Source organism: Rosa chinensis, chromosome 2 (assembly GCF_002994745.2).
Source record: "Rosa chinensis cultivar Old Blush chromosome 2, RchiOBHm-V2, whole genome shotgun sequence".
In the NCBI taxonomy this organism is placed as follows: Eukaryota; Viridiplantae; Streptophyta; class Magnoliopsida; order Rosales; family Rosaceae; genus Rosa; species Rosa chinensis.
Genome location: NC_037089.1, coordinates 40,586,875 through 40,609,608, shown reverse-complemented (window position 1 = coordinate 40,609,608; position 22,734 = coordinate 40,586,875). Strand labels below are relative to the sequence as shown.

The window sequence follows — 22,734 nt, the reverse complement described above, 5'->3', positions numbered from 1 at the left end:
ATAGAAACTACCGAAAATGGAAACTTACTAAAAATAGGAACTTTCCCAATCAAAGAATGGAAACTTTCCTAAACAGGGTTTTATTAAGGAAATAACGCAGAAAATGTAGGGAAAAACAAGTAAAACGTCGCATTAAAATGCTCCTATCATTTGCAACCACATAAGATTAAAATACAAAAGTTATCTATAACGCAAATTTAATTAAACAAACCCACATAAGCAACTCTCGAAGAACAATAATATGAATCTGAAAATTCTCAATTAATCATAAAAATTCCAGAAATTAATATTTGTTCAAACACATATGTCAACTAGTTCATAACCAACGAAATTCAAAGCAAAGGTTACAAAGGAGAATCGGATTTCACCGTGAGATGGAGATGGTGATGAACGATTGATGTGGTGGTCTCTTGAATCTCGAAAGCAAGCTTCAAGGTTGGAGATGGATGATGGATGCTCACGGCTATGCTTCTTCTCCCTTGGCCTTGCTTGAACTCGTGGAGATGACTAGAGGATGGAGAAACTCACGGCTATGCTAAGAAGATTTTCTGATTTTTTTCTAAAGTGTAAAACGTAAAGGAGAGGGACCCTTGACGTTGAGAAAGGGGAAGAATATATAGGGGACGGCCTCCTTGCTCTCCAAGCCGTGTAAACCTCTTGGAATTAATCTGAAAATTCCACATAATTTCCTCCAATAATATCTTGCCAAATAAGCCCTATGAGGTGGTTCAACCAATCACAAAATTCCATTTAATTCCCTAATAATCTTGGCCGAAATACCATGGATATATTCTAATTTTATACTTTAAATTCGGCCAAAATTCCTTTAGGGAATATAGGAATGTATCTAGACTTCTTTTGAGCTTTTCTTGGTCTCCACCTTTTTCTCTTTCCTTTTATTTCTCCCTTGAATCTCTCTTGGCGTCATCTTTGCTAGGGTTTCTTGATTTTCACGTTGATTACCTCTTTATCTCTCTCCCTTTGCACGGCAAACACATAAAATTACTCCTCCAAGAATATTTCTTTCCATAAAAATCTCCCAAGAAAATCTCCAAGACATATCCTTCCTTGCATGGTGTCAATCACCTTTATCTTGATTGATTTTGACGCCACTCCTTGTTTCTCTCATTACATATCACGGCAAGAACCATAAGGCATCCCAAAAATATCTCATAACGTCACAAAACCCTAGCTCCCTTGGGCTTTGTGGGCTTTTAATCCAATTGCCGAAAATCCACTTCATTCTTGAGAGTTCTTGGGCCTGCATGCGCCACCTTTATGCCATGTCATCATCTAGAGTCTTCAAGAAGCTTTTCTCATGCCATGTCACTTCATTAATTCGATCTCCATTCATGGTTGGCTCAAGAGTCTTGTTTTGGCAAGCTTTCCTTTTCTGGACAGGGTTTCCTGGTTGGACCAGGAAAGCTTCATTTCTTCATTTCTGCTCATTTGTGCTTCCCTTTGTACTTCATCTTGTCTCCCTCCAACGTTGGCTACCTTCTCTCTCCATTTGTGAGCTCATTTCAGCTCATTTGTGACAAGGACCTGAAAATAGAAACTGTTAATGAAAAATAGAAACTTTCCTAAAATGAAAAATGGTAACTTTCCTAAATTGAAAATGGAAACTTTCTAAAAATGAAAAATAGAAACTACAAAATAGAAACTTTCTACAAATAGGAACTTTCCCAATCGAAGAATGGAAACTTTCCTAAACAGAGTTTTATTAAGGAAATAACGCAAGAAATGTAGGGAAATGCAGTTAAAACGTCGCATTAAAATGCTCCTATCATGAACTTATTGTTTTGTGAACTTGAATCGAAAGTAGTAAAGGTTTTGGACAAAAATCGAATTCAATTGAAAAGGATTGCAATTAGGTGGACTTTTTCATACTAAGTTGCACACTTGAGTTGATAGCCTTTCTTTGTGTTTCATGCGTTAAACATGTTATGATTGTCTAGCTTTCTAGAGCTTGAATGCATGTTTGATAGGATTAGTCTTTGTACTTTCACTTAGATTAATTAGCATTGAAAGTAAAATATGGGAAATCGTTTGCTTCAAATGTTTCACATGATCAACTCCTTTCTCATGACTTGGAAGAACAAATATAAGGATGATTCGAATTCACTTATAAACTTGGTTTTGATCTTTGTTTCTTATGTTTCATTCTTGTATTTGTGTTTTTGTTTATACTTAGTTTTGATTCTTGTTTTTAATTTTCGAAAAACCAAAAATCTAAAACCCCCTAAATTCATAAATAGTGTTTATATGTGTAAATATTATACTTTGTTTTTATTTTAATTGTTTAATTGTCTTACAATGACAGGTGTACCCTCAATCTTAGGAATAGAACGATCCCTACTTGCTTATACTACTAATGATATTTATAGGGTTAAATTATATGCTTGCTTTGAGCGTATCATTATGACATATTAGTAAGGACCTTTTCACATAGTACGTAAATCATCTTATTGTCAGTTAGACCTATCTAACCTAGCTCTGCTAGGGGTTACTCGACGACATCCATCTTCGACAAATTATTCATCATGGCTCTTGGTGATGCTAATGCAGCTAGGAGAGGCGGTGATCTTCTTCTTTATCTTTTCTGGTTGGCTTGAGGACCGTGGCGTTGGTGTTTTCCGTCGAAGTGTTTCCTTGAATTGTTGGTACTATTTGTTCCTCTTTTTTTGGTGTTGCTCTGATCTCTGGATGGGATGCTTTGCTTTCGGTGCCAGTTCAGGCGCTGTCTTATTTGGTTACTAGGGTGGTGGTAGATAGAGGTGTTTTTGATTCAGTTTTCGAGTTAAAGGACTACCACAGTGAAGTCCTTATCCTTGGTTTCGGGCTTGGAATTGGGATCGTCTCTTAAGCACCGGATAGGGATCGGCTCCGATTGTCAACTACGAGTTCGGGAGTGGCTTCTGTCCTTGACAGCTAGTATGTTATAGTTGGGATCGAGATTGGGATTAGGTGGGATCAGATCTGTATGTTTGTTTTGGGTTCATGATTGTGTTCTTCTCTGGAGCAACGATGGTGGAAGTGAAGACCTGATTGGGCCTTCCGGGATTGATGTTGTGGGCTGGTGTGAAGACCCGAAATTCTTAGTTAAATATTTCGTAATTCGATATTTGTTCAATTATATGATATATGAATTGTGGGCATAATTCGTATGTCGTTGTATGAGAAATTTGGTTTTGAATGAGTTTATTTTCGAAACAAACATTATTTAGGGGGGGGTCACTAAAATCGACTTTTTTTACGTACAGAATTTGGGAAAACTTCCTTCACGAAAGTTGCAGAGCTCGTCTATACGAGTTTATGCATATGCGGAATGCAAGAATTGGAGTTTGTAAGAAGAAGTTATCGCATTTGGAAAAGTTTCCATTTTGGGTATATACCTAGCTATTTTTTTTTTGGCAAAAATAGCTAGGGTTTCCATTTTTGGCAGCCGCACAGTTTTATCTCTCTCTCTCTCTCCCTCCCGAGCTCGAGCCGAAAACAGAGCAAGGAGTCTCCGGCTCTGTTCTCCCTCCTCCAGCCACCAAACCAAATCCCACGGCTTCGTCTTGACCTTGCGCAGGTGCCAGTGGTAGCCTTGAGCCGTGGCACGGCTTGTAGCAGCGGTAGGAAGCTTGTTTCCATTTCCAGCCGTTTTGAGGGCGAAGTGAATATCTCTAGCTACCGGCCACCAAAACTCGATATTCTTGGCTCATTAGACTCGCCTAAACTTTCTAAACAAGCACCAAGAAGGCCCGGACCTAGGGAGATCGATTTCACTCTCGTCAGAGGTTTCGCCGTTTTCTGCAAATTTTCCGGCCAAACCGGACTGTTTGAGGTATTTTCGATCACTTGAGTTCATTTTCTGACTTTGATCTAGTTATGAAAGTTTCTCAAAATGATTAAATGAAGAGGAAAAGCCCGGCCCCGACACCTTTGGCGGTGGTCGGCGGCGGATCTGTCCCTAACTCCGGCGGCCTTTTCTGGCCACCTCCGGGGATCCCAAGGGCAGTTTCTGCCCATTTTTATGTTCTACATGTCAATACGATCATTTCTATATATAGCATGTAATTTTTGGAGATCGTATAATTAAGTTATGAATTTTACAATTTCAATCGATTTCGATCGTTCGATTTGTGATCTGTGAAGATTGGATCGTCCAATCAACTTTTAGTTTTGATATAATGATCGTAGGACTGTCCCGAAGACTTTGTGTGATCATGGGTGAAGATCCGACCGTTGGATCTTCATATAAGTACGTTTTTGAATTGTATGTGAAGTTAATTATCGTATTTGGTTAGGTGATTGACGGTTTGAGTTGGCGGACGATTGTGAACCGTATTTTAAGCTGTTGAGAAGACGCAGCGGGATTTGAGGTGAGTAAATCTCATATGGTTCATTTAAGAACCGAACTTCCTTATTGCACAATTAATTGCGATGCATGAAAAATGGTTTTAAGGAATGAGTTTTTAAGTATATAAAAAATGAATTTATTGGTTCTTACTCCGTGTGAACTATAGTTGGTATTAGTGGTCATTCCTGAGTGGATGATTACGTATATATATATATTTACGTGATTATATATGGAATGGTGTGACATTGAGGTGTGTGTGGAATTGTGATAGCTTGTTATGATATGATATTGTTTATGCAATTGCCATGATTAATTGTGATAATGATGATTGATGAATGTTTGTGATAAGTATGTTGACCTTGTGAGTTGAATATAAAGTAGAGAATATAGGGTTCCGAGGACCAAATGGTCTAAAGTTTGATGGTTATAATAACCAGAGTGTTTTGTTCTGAGGACAGAAATGTCCAAAGTTCGACGGTTATCATTGTGATAAACGAAGTATTTTTGTTCTGAGGGTAGAAATGCCCAAAGTTCGACGGTTATAGTATTAACCGAAGTATATCGGATGCTTGCACCTAGGCCAAAGTGACAAGTAACGATTCAGATAGAGCTCTAGTCTGTTGCGGTCATGGTGGTAACTAGGTTATTGCATTGTGAGTACTTTGTGCCACGTGAGTTGGGTTGGTGATTAAATTGTTGGGGTTGTTGTGTGTGTTGAGATTGTTGGTTGTTTACTTGAGTTAAAAGAATTGTGATTTAATAAATCAATCGTTCATTTCTTATTTACTCACGAGCTTTGCAAAAAGTTTACCGGGTTTTGTGTTATTGCAATCCTGGTACACTATTCAAACGGTGTAGCAGATAATCCTGTAGGTCAGGATAATCAGGGTGGAGAGCGAGCTGAGTAGGGCAGCAGGGTTGACATCAGCACTTGGTCTATTTTGGTGTGTTTTATAGACTCTTTTGAGTGTAACTTATATATACGGTGGTATCGTAATATTTGACTCGAGAGATAGTTTGCTACGAGGTTTGTTTTATGTTTTGTGAGACGTTGGTTAAGAAAAAAAATTCAAGACGTTATTTGAATTTGTTTTTTTTTCATGTTTCGGATTTGAATTTGTTATTCAAAATTCGGGGCGTGACAGCTGGTCTCGGCTTACTAAGGTGGTTGCCAGCCCAGGCAAGGTTGTTAATACATGCAGCAAGAAATTCGGCGGTAGCTATGCATTGTCTTATGCTAGGGTTTTACCCAACTGGGCTGTTATGGATGTGGGAGTCTGTTGTCATGCCGAATTTGCAGATGGAGGTGAGGTCAGTGATGGCTGCTTTGTAAGGTCTGCAGTCGTCAGGTGTGTTAAGGTTTCCCTAGGTTCTGGTTTTTGGGCTATTGGTTGGGGCTTGGCCCTTTCTGGGGGCTGACATGTATATGTATTGAAAACTAGAGTATATATAACTAATATTTAGATAATCGGTAGATTTGGTATTTATCAAAATCGAACCAAGTTTTTCAGTAATATTTGATTTCGGTTTTATCAATTTCGATTACCAAAAAGTTGGTTTACTAAATTTAAATAACGGTTGGTATATCGTCAGTTCGATAATTACCAAACTAAATGGCAGCCCTATGTTTATAAGAAATTTTGAGTTAATGTATTACATTGATAGTTTTGTGAGGCGCCTGGGTTTCAAACTGACCGGAGAACAAGAGTTGAGGGACTGATGACGAATTTAACTCTGTTTCTTTGTCAAGGTTGAAACTTTTAAGCTGAGAATTGGATATGTAAACATTGGTTTATTTATTTGTTTTGAAGTTTTTAAATTTTTGTTGCCAACAACGAAATTGGGCCTTAAAAATTAGATCAATTTTAATTCTTGCAACACTGATTTAAATGGCTAACTTGGACTGAAAATATGAGATAAAAAAAAAAAATCAAACTCAATTTAAGTATAAAACCGAACTGGACCGACCCGCGCCCACCCTTTCATAATAATATCTTCAATGCATGCTTATTGCCGCCCTCGCCCTTCGGCGTTTATTGGTAAATGCTTCTATCGTCAGAGTACTTCTCCAGTTCTCCAGTTTCCTTGCTTCCAAAATATCTATGATTTAGATATTTCAAAACAACGAACAACTTTCCCTAGTTCACATGTTGATAAAAAAGAAGAAGAAAATGATTAGATGAGAAGTGGACCACCGACACGTGCCGATTCTCACCGACCAAAATTGTAGTCGTCGAATTGTTATATGTGTTTTTTTGTTTGTTGACTTGTGGAACAAAGACCAATTTTCTAATGCTTCCACCGAAAGTGGGAGACCCTTACGTGGATTACTTGCATAGCATAAACCCTTAAAGAAGTACTTTTTTCCAGACCTCGTTCATTTTAAACCTACTACTCTGAAATAACCTTTGCATCTTTTCGTTTTGCCCATTTCGTATACCATCTGGATCATAATCACCTACCATTAATCATACTGTTTTGTCTTTAGGAAGCTTGGACGGTGAGAGACCAAAACTCTAATAATTTCCTTTTCTTTTCTTTTCTGAACTCTATTAAAACAAAACGGTCGTTTTTCTACTCTAATAATCTTATTCAGAAGGCTGGTAGCCTTACTTTTGTCTACTTCATGTGTTTTTTTTAACACCCTTCTTTAGGATTGATTAGGGTATTTTTTTAAGCTCAAAAATTAATTTATTAGAATCCGGACGGCCAACAAGATATTGCTGTCCATCTCCTAATTATGGTTACAATTTAGTAAATTATAATTTAATAGGAGGTTGGTAATAATAGGACGTAGCTGAGACTCTTGTTTATTTCATGTACTATTCTAGTGCAATTATTGTTCTAGAGAGATCTTTATTGTTTGTTGTAGACTTGTGAGAAGAAGAACCAAAAAAAGAGGGACAGATGTAGGCTAGTGGGCGTTGAAGATGGAAAGAGTTGAAGCAAGGAAAAGGGAGAATGAGCCGTGTGGGGCCCGACGAAAGCCAACCAATCGCAACACTGGTACATATTCTTTTGACAAAAGTCTGAACCAAGATCTTTATCTCCTCTCTTATAAACACCACGTCTTCTCGCCCTCCGTCTCTCAAGTCTCAACCCCTCCCCTCTCCCAAAAAAAAAAGGAACCCCACTGCTGCTCCGCCCCCAAAATTTTTCGAATTCAAACCCGAAAGAAACTCTTCCATTCTCTGCCTCTAGAGTCTATACGTTCAAAGATTTGAAATAGGTTTTGGAATTCGATACTGTTTTGGGTTGGATGGGATTAGATATTGAGAGTGAAACCCTGATTCTATATTGAGTTTTTTTTTTTTTTTTCCTATTGATTGACGAAAACTTGTCTCTGGGGAAGTATTGATTTTGCTCTCTCTTTCGAATTTCCACTGTTTGGTTCATCATCTCGACTTCTGTTGAATCTGCTTTGGTTTTGGAGAAAGTGAGCGGACGAAAATTAAGCATGGCCACAGCTAAAGGGAGTGGTGAATCAAACAATGAAACTCGGATGGAAACAAGCCGAGATTGTGACCTTGACAAGGGCAAGGAACGTGATTTTTTCTTGGAGAGTTGTCAATGGAAGCCGGTTTTTGATGAAGCTTCAATGTCACATAGACCTCTTAAGAAGATCAAGAGCCCTGAACGTAGTCATCAGCACCAATCCTCCTCTGCTTTTCCCCCTGAATTTCATATCCCATCTTCTCCTCCTCGTAGTTCATCAGATACATCATCAATCACTTCTTGTAGTCCTTTTTCTTCCAGAATAGTCTTTCCTTTTGCTTTTGATGGGTCCCTGCCTCAGCAGCAGCAACCTATACAATTTCCCCACCAATTCCAGACCACAGGTCTGCAGCCTATACAATTCCCGCCAACTACAAATGTTGTAGAGCAGCAGCAGCAGCAACAACAAAATCAGCAGCAGATGATATCTTTCGCATCGCAGCAGCAACAAATGATATCTTGGCGGCAGCAGCAGCAACAGCAAATGCTTCAGTATTGGAGTGATGCTTTGAATTTGAGTCCAAGAGGAAGGATGATGATGATGAACAGGTTTGGAGGAGCTAATAGTAGTGGTGGTATTAGGCCAGCGGCGATGCCTGTAAGTACTAGTAAGCTTTACAGGGGAGTAAGGCAAAGGCATTGGGGCAAATGGGTAGCTGAAATTCGTCTTCCTCGAAACAGGACTCGCCTCTGGCTGGGCACCTTCGACACCGCTGAAGATGCTGCCATGGCTTATGACCGTGAGGCTTTCAAGTTGAGAGGAGAGAATGCTAAGCTTAATTTCCCTGAGCTTTTCCTCAACAAAGACAAAGATAATAATAATGCTGCAGCTGTTTCCACAGCTCCAAGTTCAACCGAAACTGCTTCTGTGCCGACTCAACAAGTTTCAAAGCCATCCAGGCACCGGGGTAAGCCGCTACTGAAAGACCTTGATTTACAATTACAGGTTCCAATTTCAGATAGGGAAACAATTGCACCTCCACCAGCGCCATATTCACATCCCCAGGAAGACGATGACACTGGTGAAAGTGATTTGGCCAATGCCAGCCAGCAATCTGAGGTTGAAAATCATGGCGAAGGAGGAGGGATCATTTCAGATGCCCCAACACAGGAAATGGCTTGGGGAGAAATGGCAGAGGCTTGGATGAATGCAATTCCACAAGGTTGGGGTCCTGGTAGTCCTGTCTGGGATGATTTAGAGTTGGACATGACTTCCAACAATCTTGTGCTGCAATCTCATGATTATCACCATTTTACGGCCAATAATCCGAATCGGCATGAACTTCCGCAGCAGGAAGACAACTCTTGTTCTGCTTCATCTTCATATCCCATGCAGCCCTTCTTTTGGAAAGATCAAGATTGAATTCAAACAACTGATTCCCTTCTCTTCTCCCTTTCCACTTCACAACACCAAACGACCAACTTGGGTTCTTCCCTTCACTTGTCACACCCTCACACGAATGTCTTTTTCATATCTTCTAATCACCACAATTAGCCCACCTCTTATTTCTCCTCCTACTCGATCTAGTCCTTTTCATTTCAAATTCACAAACCACCTATATATGATCCTTCCCTTTGCAACCTTGTCAATTTTTAGTACAAGTTACAAGGGATGTTCTGACCTTCAATTTCCACCTGCATGTACACTATTCTTCCTTCGTAGAGTAGAAGAAGCCCGATACTGCACAAAGGCTGCTTTTTTTTTTTTGCAGGCCTCTCAGCAATGGCAATCAGTAGGTTCATGTGTGTTATTAGTATATTAGTCTTCAGAGTTAGAATATCTAGTTAGACTTGGGCAGACTCATTTCAGTATTATGTATCTAGTGTTGAACCCATGCCGAGCTTGGAGACGGTTTTGTGATCTCCTTCCAGTCGGTCTGGTTCTTCGTCCATCGCCAGCTTCATTTTTTAGCTCAGGGGATGGATTGGAATCCATTTATAGTTGGATTTTCTGCATTTCGCATTTATATCGTTATGGTTATGTTGCTTACTGTACTTATGCCTGCTATGTCTATCACTTGTACTAAAGTGTCACTGTATTTCAATCATCATCGTAGTGATCCTTCAATTTCTAGTTTCTAATTGGACTTTATCTTAGGCCTGGACACGAGTCAGGACTGCATTTCAATTTGTTAGGCCCGGGATCAAGCCTGTTTTATTCGGGCCGGGCTTTAAATAACGTTTTTGAGTTATAGGGACCATGAAGGCCCGGACCGTTCAATCTCGGGCCGGTCCTGCCGGGTTTTCGGGCCTAAAAGTCTAATTTTGATTACCTTCATTTTGTCCACGGTTTCATCATGTTCTGGGTTTGGAAGAAGAATATAACATCATACACATCACAAACTAAGCTACAAAATAAAGAGAATAACATCCAAACTTCATAGCTTCTTCAAAGTTACAAACAAATGAAATTTCAAAGTTTAATTTTGAACCATATGAATGAAGAACTAAGAAGTGAAGTTTCCAAGTTCAAAGTTTAAATACAACAACCAACTGAAGAATTGGAGTTTCAAACATATCAAAGTTACATAACAAATAAAATTCCAAATCAAATAGGCAAATAATGAAATAATTTTACGGACCAAGTAAACTAATAAAGTTTCAAACCACATTAATTTGCTTCCAAGCATCCAGCTGCTGCAAAGCAAATGGTGCCCAACAAACAAGCTTCATCCTACAACAATTTCACATTATGCAGATCACATTATTAGTCTACAACAGATCACATTAAAAGCTTACAACAGAAGAAGTTATTGGCAGAAAAACTAACAAGCTGATCACGACAAAGAAAATAGCAAGTTGATGCAAAGAAGTTCTAGTTCAAAACAAGATCACATTAAAAGTTCCATTGCAAGCATAGATCACAATGCACAGCAAAATGCACTCAAATACATTAGGCACACAGTTATATCATTACTCTAACAAATGCATTAGGCACACAAGCAAGCACATATCACATATACCTAAGTTTTCACTTTCCAGCAATATCTAAGTTTCTAGTAATACCTAAGTTTCCTACATATATCAAAATTGCAAAACCAATGAAAGCTACAGAAGGGAAAAAAAAACAACAATTCCTTGAAACTGATTAAAGTAGAGAAGAAGGAAAAAAACAACAATAATGCCAGTTGCACCACTGCCGGCTCACTATCATCACTGCCCTCAGACAAGCTGGAAGCCACCACCAACTCGTCCCCACAAACTGCAGCTGCTTCGCGTTCCATTGCCAAAGACCCGAGTTACTGAGTTAGTAATCGAAGAAGGCCAGAAGGGATTGAAGGCTAGGGAATTCTGAGTTTATGGAAATCGAAAAATTGGGAAAGCTAGGTACTCATTCGAATTTGAAATTGGGTAAGCTATGAATGGATTGAGGGCTAGGGATTGCTGGGTTTCTGGAAATCAGGAAATTAGGAAAGCTATGAATCGGGTAAGCTATGATTCGATTGAAGGCTAAGGAATCGAGTTAGTAATCAAAGAAGGCCAGGAATCGAAGAACCCGAAGTCTGCAGATTCTACAGATTGATGGTTTTCTGGAAATCGGGAAAACTGAAGGTTTCAAAATCATGAATGCTAGGACTTTGTGCTTGAGGGCTAAGGGAAAATCTAGGAATCGATTGCTGGGTTCGAGCCGCTAGGATGCTGGGTTTCTGAAACGAAGGCTGCATATGGCACTATGCTAGATTGCCAGTTTAGGAAAGGGTCGGGGTTGCAGAAGAAGGCTGCGAGTTTTTGAATGTTGACTGAAGTAAGGGTCTTAGTCAACACACTGAAGACAATATACTTAAGAATATATGGTTATATTTCTTCGGGCCTTTCTTCGGGCTTTGGGGCTTACGAATGTTAGGGCCCGGGACCGACCCGTTTAAATGCAAATGGTCCGGGTTTTAATTTTTTCTATATTTTTTTTCCTTAAAGCCCACCCAGGACTTGAAGGTCGGGATCGATTCAGTCCGGGTTTTCGGGCTTTTGGGCTAAAATGCCTAGGCCTACTTTATCTGTCTTAAAATAAAGACTCTGTCACTACTCACTTAAGACAAACTTTAAATTTATTTGTATATAGGGAGAATATCACAAATGTTCACTAAATTTTTACTTGTTTGACACTTTGGTCACTAAATTTTAACTTTGTTATTCACTTTAGTCACTTTGTTAATTTTTCGAACAATTTTTTTTTTTTACTATAATATTAGAGATATTTTTGTTCAACCAATCACAAAAAATTGAGAAGTATAAATTTGAATGATTGAGAAAAGTAACAAAAGTGTGGTTTTGATAAAATTACCCTCTAAAAAATGCATATTTGTAGATAAAAATTGCCCACTTACCCATACACTCTAAGAGATCATTTCCCTAATACCCAATTAATTATTTTTTTATTCCTTTTTATTTATTTTTGGGACATTTTTTCCCTCTGTTGGAGACATCATTGAGTGTGAAAATATGTGCAAATTTGTGAGATGTTCCCTACTCCCAAGTATAGGAGGTCAAGTTTTAGTAAAGAGAAAAAGTAAAGAGTATCGTACCCAAGGGATTGAGTAACTCTACCCTACCTAGATCACCGCGAAAATAAATCTAGAAAACACATGTAAAGTCTACCTTTTTACAAGTTCAATAGTTTTGGCCCTTTGGAAGCCTAACTACCAAAAGTGATAGTAACAATGGATAGTAGTGAATAGGCTTTTGAATTAATTTTAACTATATTAAAATTAAAGTGCAAATAAAGCAAAATAAACTAACAAAGTGTAAGAGATTTGATCAAATGAGCTAAAAGGGGTTGTAAGGCATCACACCTAACCTCCTCTGTGCAAATTCTAAGTAACCAAATCTAACATGCTCATGCCAAGATGGAATCCCCCTCGGTTCTCTTGATTATCGAGTAACCAAGAAACAATTATACTAGAAAATGTATTGAAGCTACCCCTTGATTATCGGACATAACTCTCTTACAATCCTTTTAGTTTCTACCCATTCCTTGATTATCGGACACAAGTAGACCTATGTAGATGCAAGCTAATATCCCTTGATTATCGGACACCTAAGCCACATCCACATGATAAGCTCAATTGTAAGGACCCAAGCAACCTTATCTGATTATCACAAGATTACCATTTCTACATTTGCAACATGCTTAAGTTTACTAAGTTTGTCAAGCCTAGCACATATACTTCCATGAAATTATCAACATTTACCAACCTTAGGTGACAAATCTAAGAAGAATAAATGATGAACAATTAAACTAGCAAAGTAAAAATTCATGGCATGATCCATATTAAATTTAACTACATAGTTTGTACACAAATTCGGTTAGAGCTAAACCCTAGCCCCAAATTTATTCTACTCACAACTCATAGTTCCATAAATTAAAGCCATAAACTTGTAAAGCATCACGTTAGGAGAGAAAATAGTAGATAAAGGAAGGAATACCCACGGGTTTGGTTCCAAAAAGAACCAAACCGTACCTCTAAGAACACTTTCTACCCTCCAAGATGCAAAATAAGGTGAGAAAAATTTCCTAGCATGGTATTTTTGGTTTCTAATAAGAGAAAAGAACCAAAAACACCATGCAACTCCACAAAGTCTCTTAGAAGTATGATAAGCAAGACTCGAATATATGAAACTAGAGTTGTGATTGATCAAAAGTGTATAGATTCTTCGGTTTTGGTAAGGAAAAACCAAGAACCCAAGAAGCTATACACCTATCTCTACACAAAATTAAGAAACTATGAACTAAAGCTATGAAACTAAGAGAAATGTGTGAAGAGATGTGTGAGAAAGTGAGAGGAGAACATGAAAAACGTCCACCATGAGGGGAGGGTGTTTTTATAGGTCAAGAGTGATGAATGGAGGGTGGGGAGATCAAAGGAAATGAAGGGCTAGATGTAAAAAATAAATGTGTAAGCACAAAATGTAGATCTAATCCTTAACTCTACATGAAAATGACTTAGGAAGCCCATAGATATTTTGGTGGAGGAGATAAAGTAAGGATAGAAGGGTCATTGGGAGACAAAAGTGTAAGATGTATGAGGAGGACCACTTGTCATCCTTCAAATTTTAGATTTCAAAATAACCTACACCTAAAGTCTTCCCACCTAAACTCTCTAACCCTAGTTACCAGCTATTCCATGCCCTCCACACATCTCCTTAGCTTGAAATGGTTGGAAATTCGGCATTGACCTCTATTGACCCATTTTTTTGTCCTTTTGCGCACTTTCTTCTTCTTTCTTCCTTCAATTGAATCTCCATGGAGACTTCCGAATTGGCCTTCAGTTTCTTCATAAGAAATGTTCTTCCATGAGTGTAGATCATCTTGATAAAATTTCAGAGCTTAATTCACCGTGGTGTGGCCGTAAATGCTGCCGGAATCATTACAGCTCCGGTTTTGTAGTTTTAGTCTTTTAGTCAGAAACTTGGATCGATCTTTTGACGATCTTCCAATCAGAACTAGCTCTTGAACTCTTCATAAGAAATGATCCATAGGATGTATATAATGGATCTGAAAAGTTTCAACTCATTTGGAGTTCGTTTGGTCAAGCTTCTGCCTCTCCTTCCTTGTCTAGCTTGCTTTCTCCTAGCCGGAGTAGGAAAACATGCTAAAGGTTGACTTTTTAGTGCATTTCCATGCTTCTCCATTGTTTCCTAGCATGATAAGGAAAACATAATAAATAAACATAAATAAACAAAAAGGTTAAGCAAAAGTGCAAGATTAGGTCCATAATGGACCTAACACCCTCTCCTTCTTTGTCACTTAGGGAGAGAAGTCATCGGAGACATTGCCGGACTCCAGTGACCAGTGGCCGGTGGAGGACTCCAGTGACAGGAATCAGGCGACAGGTGACCGGATTCCGGCGTCTGAATTTATTGCCCCCTAATAATACCCACTAACCATATTATTGCCCCCCAATAATCTTATTATTGCCCCGTAATAATCTTATTATCGCCCAATAATCTTATTATTATCTTCCAATAATCGTTTTATTGCCCGATAATGATCTTATTATTGCCCAACCAAATCATAATAAACAAAACAATAACTTCTAGCAACAACCCATATTGTCAAATGACCTTGTAATTTGACATTGTGTATATAACCACTTCCAACCAAAACGTTAAAATCGTATACCAATTTAATTATGATTTAAAAATTGGGTGAATCTCATATACAACAAAACAATAACAAGGACGTCAGTCCCTTTTGAAAGTGAACGTAGCAGTAGGACTAGTACTACGCAACCTATCTTGAATACAACCACAAGGACCTATCAGAGCACAACACGTAGACAGCTCAATCAACTGAAGCAACGAAATCCTTGACTTGCGAAATGAGCTGGTTGGATTCCGGTAACTCAGGAAAAATATAGAAGGCGTGAACCATAGTCAGATACTCGATCAGCTTCGCTTCTTTCCCCGATTTCCTCAACCATAGCCGAATACAGACGTCGCCTTCCCCGACGACTACATGGTAGCTCTTGATGAAGGGCTTGCATGCTTAGCCCTCTGCCGTCGGTGACCCGAATTGCTCTCCTCTACCATCGTAAAACTGGACATTGATGTGTGGCTGCTTGATTTCAAAATTGAAGCCGTGGCTCCAAATCTTGGCGTAGTCGTCGTCGATGTGGCCGAACGGAACCTGATACGCTAAAAGCAAGCGCATAATTTAACCCTATAAAATGTCATCGTTAGTATATAGTAAATAGAGATCGTTCTATTCCAGGAATTGAGGGTACACCTGTCATTGCAAAAACAAATAAAGAATTAAAATAAAACAAAGTATATTATTTACAAAAATAAAATAAAGTATATACAAATTTACGAAATAAGGGGGGTTTTTAAGATTTGGTTTCTGAAAATTAAAAGAATTAAAACAAATAAAACTATACAAACACAAGTACAAGAATGGAACATAAGAAACAAAGATCAAAACCAATTCCATAATCAAATTCGATTCAACCCTACAATTGTTCTTCCAAGTCATGAGAAAGAAGTTGATCATGTAAAACATTTGAAGCAAATGATTTGCCATTTTTTACTCTCCTTGCTAATTAATCTAAGTGAAAGCACCTAGATCAATACTATCAAACATGCAATCAAAGTCTAGAAAGCTACATGTTTAACGCAATACACATAGAGAAAGGCTATCAACTTAAGTGCACAACCTAGTATGAATAAGTTCATCTATTTGCAATCCTCTTCAATTGAACTCGACCTTTGTCCAAAGCCTTTACTACTTATGAAATAGGTTCACAAAACTATTAGGTGAATTGTTTACCTAAATCTAGCACCAATTACATGCATATATCCTAAGTTGGCCACCAAAGAACATAAACATATAAAAGTTTTCTGTAAAGAAAATTCAATTGAACAAACTCACATAAGCAACTTAGAATCACAATCATAGAATTCGAAAACTTTATTTAAACATAGAATTGGGCTTAAACTTTTCCCTAAACGTTATTGTTAATAGAAACAAATTTGATGCGGCTGAAATAGCCTCACAATTTAACCCTGCAAAATGTAGTTGTCAGTATAGGATAAGCAGAGATCGTTCAGTCCGGGGATTGTAGGGTACACCTACACAAAAAGGTCAATTAACAAATAAAAGAATAAAATGGGGGGTTTTGAAATTTGGTTCCTAATCTACTTAAAATAAAACAAAACAAATAAACCTATATACAATGATCGACTTCCCTAACCTAGACCAATACCACTCGGAAATTACTAAGTGTAAAAACAGAAAATTCATTTCAACATGCTACAAAAATGTGCCCATCTTAAATGCCTAGATAAGAGCTCAAATAAAAAGCCTCAGCGGATCAATCCATTTATCTGATTCGTTCTAATATAGGCTCGGATCGGAAAAGTCCTTACCAAGCCTAATACTACTAATTTTCGAAAACACTCAGCGTAATTCTCTTAACTAGTAGTATTATCTAACCCTCGAATCAACTCACACGTGCAAATTAACCATTACACATAGAATTTAACACGTAATTTCTAGAATCATTTAATCATTAAAGCATGATTTTTACCACCCGTTAGAACCAATTACTACTTGTTTAACTCAGCGTCTTAACAAATAACAATTGCTCTTGGCAAATAAAGCAAACACACAAGAACTCTCACCGTTATTCTAGCATGCAAACTTATGAACCTAACTCTGAAAATTACCTAAACACGTAAAAGGGCACAAGATTATAACATGCATCATAAAAGAATTCTAGAAATTAACTCAATAATAAACCGAAAATCTCAAAAATATTAATAAAAATATTCTGAAAATCTCATGTCTCCAATTACACAACTCGCAAATTGAAACACATAAAACCGAAACAAAAAATATAAGTAGAGTCATAGTTACACTTTGAAACTTTCCTCAGGGGCTTAGCAACAAGGTGATGAACTTGTCTCTGCTATGGTGGTGGAGCGTCCTTGACTCAGCGCCTTAGAGCTTTGTAGATTGATGGATGGATGGTGTCATGGTCTTGTAGGTGATAGAAGTTTAAGGAGTGAATTGGGCAGAGTCTCGGAAAAGTTTTTGGCCAGGAAGTGATAGGCAATGAATTATCTTGGCTGGGAAGTGATCTTGGCTGTGAAGTGATGCTAATTCTATTCTGGACATTGCCTATTTATAGGGGAGCATTGGTTGGTTTTCCCAACTGAAACGTCTCCTTTATGGCCTTAACTCCTCTCGTAATGGGGCAATTCCTTTAATTTCCGAGCTGAAACGTCTTTCTCTTATTTATTTTTCAGCTGAAACATCTTTCTCTTTTGTTCCTCAACTGAAAAACGTCTTTTTCCTTTATTCTCTAGCTGAAAACTTCTTTCTCCTTTAATTTCCGAGCTGAAACGTCTTTCTCCTTTATTCTTCAGCTGAAAACTTCTTTTTCCTTTAATTTCCGAGCTGAAACGTCTTTCTCCTTTATTCTTCAGCTGAAAACTTCTTTTCTCCTTTATTTATTTTCCAGCTGAAACGTCTTTCTCTTTTATTCCTCAACTGAAAACTTCTTTTCTCCTTTATTTCCCTTCTTCATTGCTCGGTCAAATATCTTAAAAGATTTTATGACTCCATCATTGCTGTTTCCAAGAGTTCCACCAGGCAATGTTTCCTACAACAAGCAGCAGAATATCAGAATTTTCTAGAGAAAATAAAGGGAATTAAAATGTTAAAGACCGCAAAAACAGTTGACAGTTAGGAATCCTGATCCAGCTAGGATTTTTCATGAATTTTACTTTTTTCTCCTATTTCACTCCAAACACTCAACAAGACTCTGAAAACGACTCACTGACTCAAAACACGAAACTTAAGGAAGAAACAATGCTAAAATGGGGCACATATTCAATAATATCGTCACACTTTTTGGTCCTATCAACTACCCCACACTTAGCTTTTGCTAGTCCCTTAGCAAAACAAAAATACAAAACAAAACAACGACTCGACAAAAAACATGTAAATGACTCTACTTCCCGTAACTGTTGTCTCAGGGACTCCAAACTCATGGCTTTCACGTTAAACACTTAATCAAAATTGCATAGATAATTCCATGGTTAATAAACCTGTGACATTCATATGACTAAGCAAGATATGGAGAACTTAAGTTATACAGTGAATGATAGCATGTTTCGAACAAGTCCAATCCAAACTCACAGGGCATACTCTCGATTTTTCTCTCAGAAATGGCTATGCTTAAAAGCTTTACTCTCAAGTATATGCAAGAGAATAAATTGTAAGGCAACAAATAGCTTGCATATTTCATCAATAAATGCATTTTGTGAAGAATTATTAAAGACCTCAAGAAATGACTAAGTGCACAAATGGACCTAAACCATAAGCTCGATTGCGTACCTGACTCCACTAACCAAAGACTGCCCATCTCAAGGATCAAGTAAGCACTTAAAACAGGTTGTAATGGGGCTAAGCTAGGGTGTTCGAAATGAAGATTAAGGATACAAAAATCCTAAGGACCTAGCAGAGCATATAAGGACCACCTTATGTCATCATTTTTGTAGACCAAATATCATTGTTTTGGGCCAAACCATCACTCTAACCAACATGGGAATGGACAAAGGCATAATTTTCAACTTTGAGCCTTCTACAAATTTGAAAGTCCAAAACCACACTTCAACAATTTCCCAAGAGTTTTCTTTTCAATTTTCTTCTATTTTGCCGCTTTTCTTTCTTTCTTTTTCATTTTCATTTTTTTTTCTTTCTTGGATTTTCCCCACCCCACACTTGTCTTTCATCGTCACCCCTACATACTATGTCATGCTCTACTAAGTCCCTAAGACAAGGGTAGAGATATCCTGTACTAAGCTCATGGTAGGGTAGTGAGAGTGATGAAACAAAGGTTTTCAACGTAGGCTCAAAGGGGTTCAATCTAAGGAGTCCCACGACGGGCACAATTGGGGACACATGCTTGTTTGGCTATGGTGGTTACCCTAGTGCCTTCTATCCTGTCCAGGATCAGTGCAAATTATGGCATACAAGTTTTGACAGTCACAACAGCCGAGTTCTAGTACTCTCTAGTCCATTAAAATCTATGGCACATGATCATTGGATTTTCAAAGAATGATGAGGTTTTGCAAATACAGCCATGAAATTCTGAATTATCAATTAAGCACTCGAAAAGAAAGTATTTTAGCTCAACAGCTCACTTAGGGTCAAATGAATTAGACTTAATCCTAGCATGCTTAATGAACCAAGTTACAATCCTATCTCAAATCTTCATACAAGCATCACAATGTCGATTAACCACAGAATTCAATTAAGTCCTATTTCAATTGTGAAAACCTTCAGCCATGAATTCAGAGACGTGTTCATCCCAGACGTTAGGGGCATCCTAAGACTAAAAAAAAACAAAAAGACTATAAAACCAATTTTTTTTTTTTTTTTTTTTTGTGAACTAAAATAAAGGTGTAAACCCACCCCACACTTAGAATCTACATTGTCTCAATGTAGGCAAAAAAATATGGTATATAGACCCTAAATGTGGGGGGCTACGAAAATAAGGGAAAAGTAAAATAAACAAACAAATAAAGACACAAGTACAATTCAACCTAAGCAAGTGAAGGGATAGAAATGTCAAACTCTCATTGATGGCTCCTCCACAGCCTCGATTGAAATGGGTTGCCTCCCATGCAGTGCTTAATATTTATAGTCCTTCAGCCTGGACTCTTCTCCTTGTTCACACGTGCTCATTCCTTGGGTTAGGCACCGTGTTACTTGGTAGCTTCCCTGTTTCAGCAATCTGACCCATGAAATCCACCACTTGGCCCATTTGATTCTTGAGCTCCGCAATATCCTTTGAATGGGTCGCCTGTCCTTCAATCAAAGCTTGAGTAGCCGTGTTAAGTTGTTGTTGCCCCACAGCAAGGGACTTCAATAGTTCATCATAATTAGGGGCACTCAAAGTATTAGAGACAGGAGGTGGAGGGACAGAATTGGGAATACCAAAATTTTGAGGTACCTGAGGCCTCAAAAACAAACCTGGTGCGCGCTGAGAATTCTGACCTGGGCCTTGAAGTGGTCTCAAGGTGTTATCATTGTTGGCCCAACGAAAGTTGGGGTGGTCTCTGAGCCCAGGATTGTAAGTATTGGAGTAAGGGTTGTACCTCGGGCCTCCTTGACCTCCTTGATATCCTAGGGCATTAACAGATTCCCATCCTTCTAGAGAGGCAAGCTGGGGACATTTATCTGTGGGGTGCCCTTGAGTCGAGCACATCCCACACACTTGAGCCATTGCTCCTCCTCCATTAACGTTTAAGACTTGAGACAGCAAAGTAGACATCTTGTTGACCTTATCTTCAAGAGCAGAGTTAGTGGACACCTCATGTACCCTCCGTTGAGAGGCAAGTACCCCCTCATATTGTTGATAGTTTAGCGCACGATTAGTAAGTAGCACCTTGGCATCAGCAGGTGTCTTATCCATAAAGGATCCTCCAGCAGCAGCATCTAATAGACCACGCTCATTAGCGGTGAGTCCTTCATAAAAATAGGTAAGGAGGGACCCCTCACTCATCCCATGGTTAGGGCATGATGCTACAAGGCTCTTAAATCTATCCCAATGCAGAAATTCTCCTCATGTCCTTGAGTTATTCCACTAATCTGCTTCCTCAAAACAGTGACCTTTGAGGCAGGAAAGTACTTCGTAAGGAACTCGCCCTTCATCCTATCCCAAGTGTTGATAGTCCCAGTAGGCAGCTCAAATAGCCAAGTCTTGGCCTTGTCCTCCAAAGTAAAGGGAAATGCCTTCATCTTCAAGATATTGATATCAGCTCCTTTAGGGCACATACTCCCACAGACAAACTCGAACTCCTTGAGATGCTTGTTCGTGTCTTCACTACTCATCCCATGAAACTTGGGTAGGTGATGCAGAAACCCACTCTTTAACTCAAAATCATCATTAAGCCCCTCTCCTGGTTCTGGATAGGCAATGCATAAGGGCGCAGCACCCCCACCTGTAGGATTAGACAGTTGCCTAATAGTCTCAGCCATTGGTGCCTGTACTTGCTCAACACGAGCGTGCTCTTCCTCTTCTTCCTCTTCTCTGTCTGCAACGTCCTCTTCAGTGACCTCCTCTTCTTCCTCTTCAAAGACTTGTTCTTCTCTTTCTTCAGAATGGTCAGGTTTGTTGATCTCCTCAGTTGATCTAGTTGAGGAGTTATAACCTGAATAGCTAGAGTCCTGAAAATCCCTCCTTTCTAGAGGAGGGCGGTCTGAAAAAGTGAGTTCTGCCCTTTGCCTAGCACGTTCCAATTTTTCAAAGAGCTCCTTAGTCTTATCAGAGACAGTGGACATTCATGGACCTTTAAGACCAAATCAAGTGTTAGTAACATATACAAGGTTCGAAATACAAACATTATGTCTTTCCTGCTTTCTAAGTTACTTTTACATTTACATACTTAGGTACTGGAACGGAGGACCTCGTTTATGCAATGGGACTATAGAACAGCTACCCTTGACAAAGTCATGTTTAATCCAATATACCTTAAGCAGGTCACACATCATTTTTTTTAATTTTATTTTTTATTATAAACATAGTTAATATCTCAATTGATTCCAAGTTGTAAGTCGAGCCCAATAGAAACCACTACTATTGGTGAGATACGATATAGGGATAGTCGCCCAGACATAAGTCTCTTTCCTTTGTTTCAGAAGGCAGAATGGCCAGATTAAGAGGTAAGTGAGAGGGAGGACTCATTTTAGTGATACTACGGAGGCTACTTCCTCATTGAGGTTTAGGCCCCTATCGGCTACTCCCACATAGTGGTTTAGGCTCATTCTATAGTATCTCTGAGATCCAATTGAACCCATCACCCATGGTCTCAACCTAAGACAGCATCCGTATGCGCCCCTTACTCAGCTGGGAAATTAACTTATGTGTTAGACCGTTCTCCAAGTGCTAATAAAGGCCGCCCTCAACCTCAAGAGACCTTAGTAAGGTACTAATGAAGGGTTTAGGCCAATATTAACAAAAGGGCCCTTGTCTACTCATACGATTTTACACACTTACAAAAATTAAGTATTTAGCTAAATTAATCTAAGTGAAACACATTCAATTTACAATATGGTTAAAGAAACAACTTCTACAAATTGTACAACAATGATAAAAGACATGCTTAATTTTGTAACACTACTCATAAAACTTAAACTAAATCACAATTAAAGCTTGGCCTAACCGAAATCGCAATTTGTCACCATTCCACAAGTGTAGTACAAAAATTAGCATGCATTCTATATACAACAAAATCGATGACACTTTAAGTGCAAGGGATTTTAACAATCCCCGGCAACGGCGCCAAAAATTGATGCGGCTGAAATAGCCTCACAATTTAACCCTGCAAAATGTAGTTGTCAGTATAGGATAAGCAGGGATCGTTCAGTCCGGGGATTGTAG

The 22,734-nt window shown here is 38.6% G+C and overlaps 1 protein-coding gene across 1 annotated transcript; it reads left to right on the top strand.

The window, feature by feature from the left end:
* The first annotated feature begins 7,414 nt into the window (after positions 1-7,414).
* Positions 7,415-9,920, top strand: LOC112187686 (ethylene-responsive transcription factor ERF054). Its single transcript, XM_024326573.2, has one exon. The coding sequence runs from the start codon at positions 7,806-7,808 to the stop codon at positions 9,204-9,206; it is 1,401 nt and encodes a 466-aa protein (XP_024182341.1). The 5' UTR covers positions 7,415-7,805; the 3' UTR covers positions 9,207-9,920.
* Positions 9,921-22,734: the final 12,814 nt, after the last annotated feature.

What these genes read in the sequence shown, in the direction of transcription:
- LOC112187686 (XM_024326573.2), top strand. Translation starts at nt 7,806, where the DNA reads ATGGCCACAGCTAAAGGGAGTGGTGAATCAAACAATGAAACTCGGATG.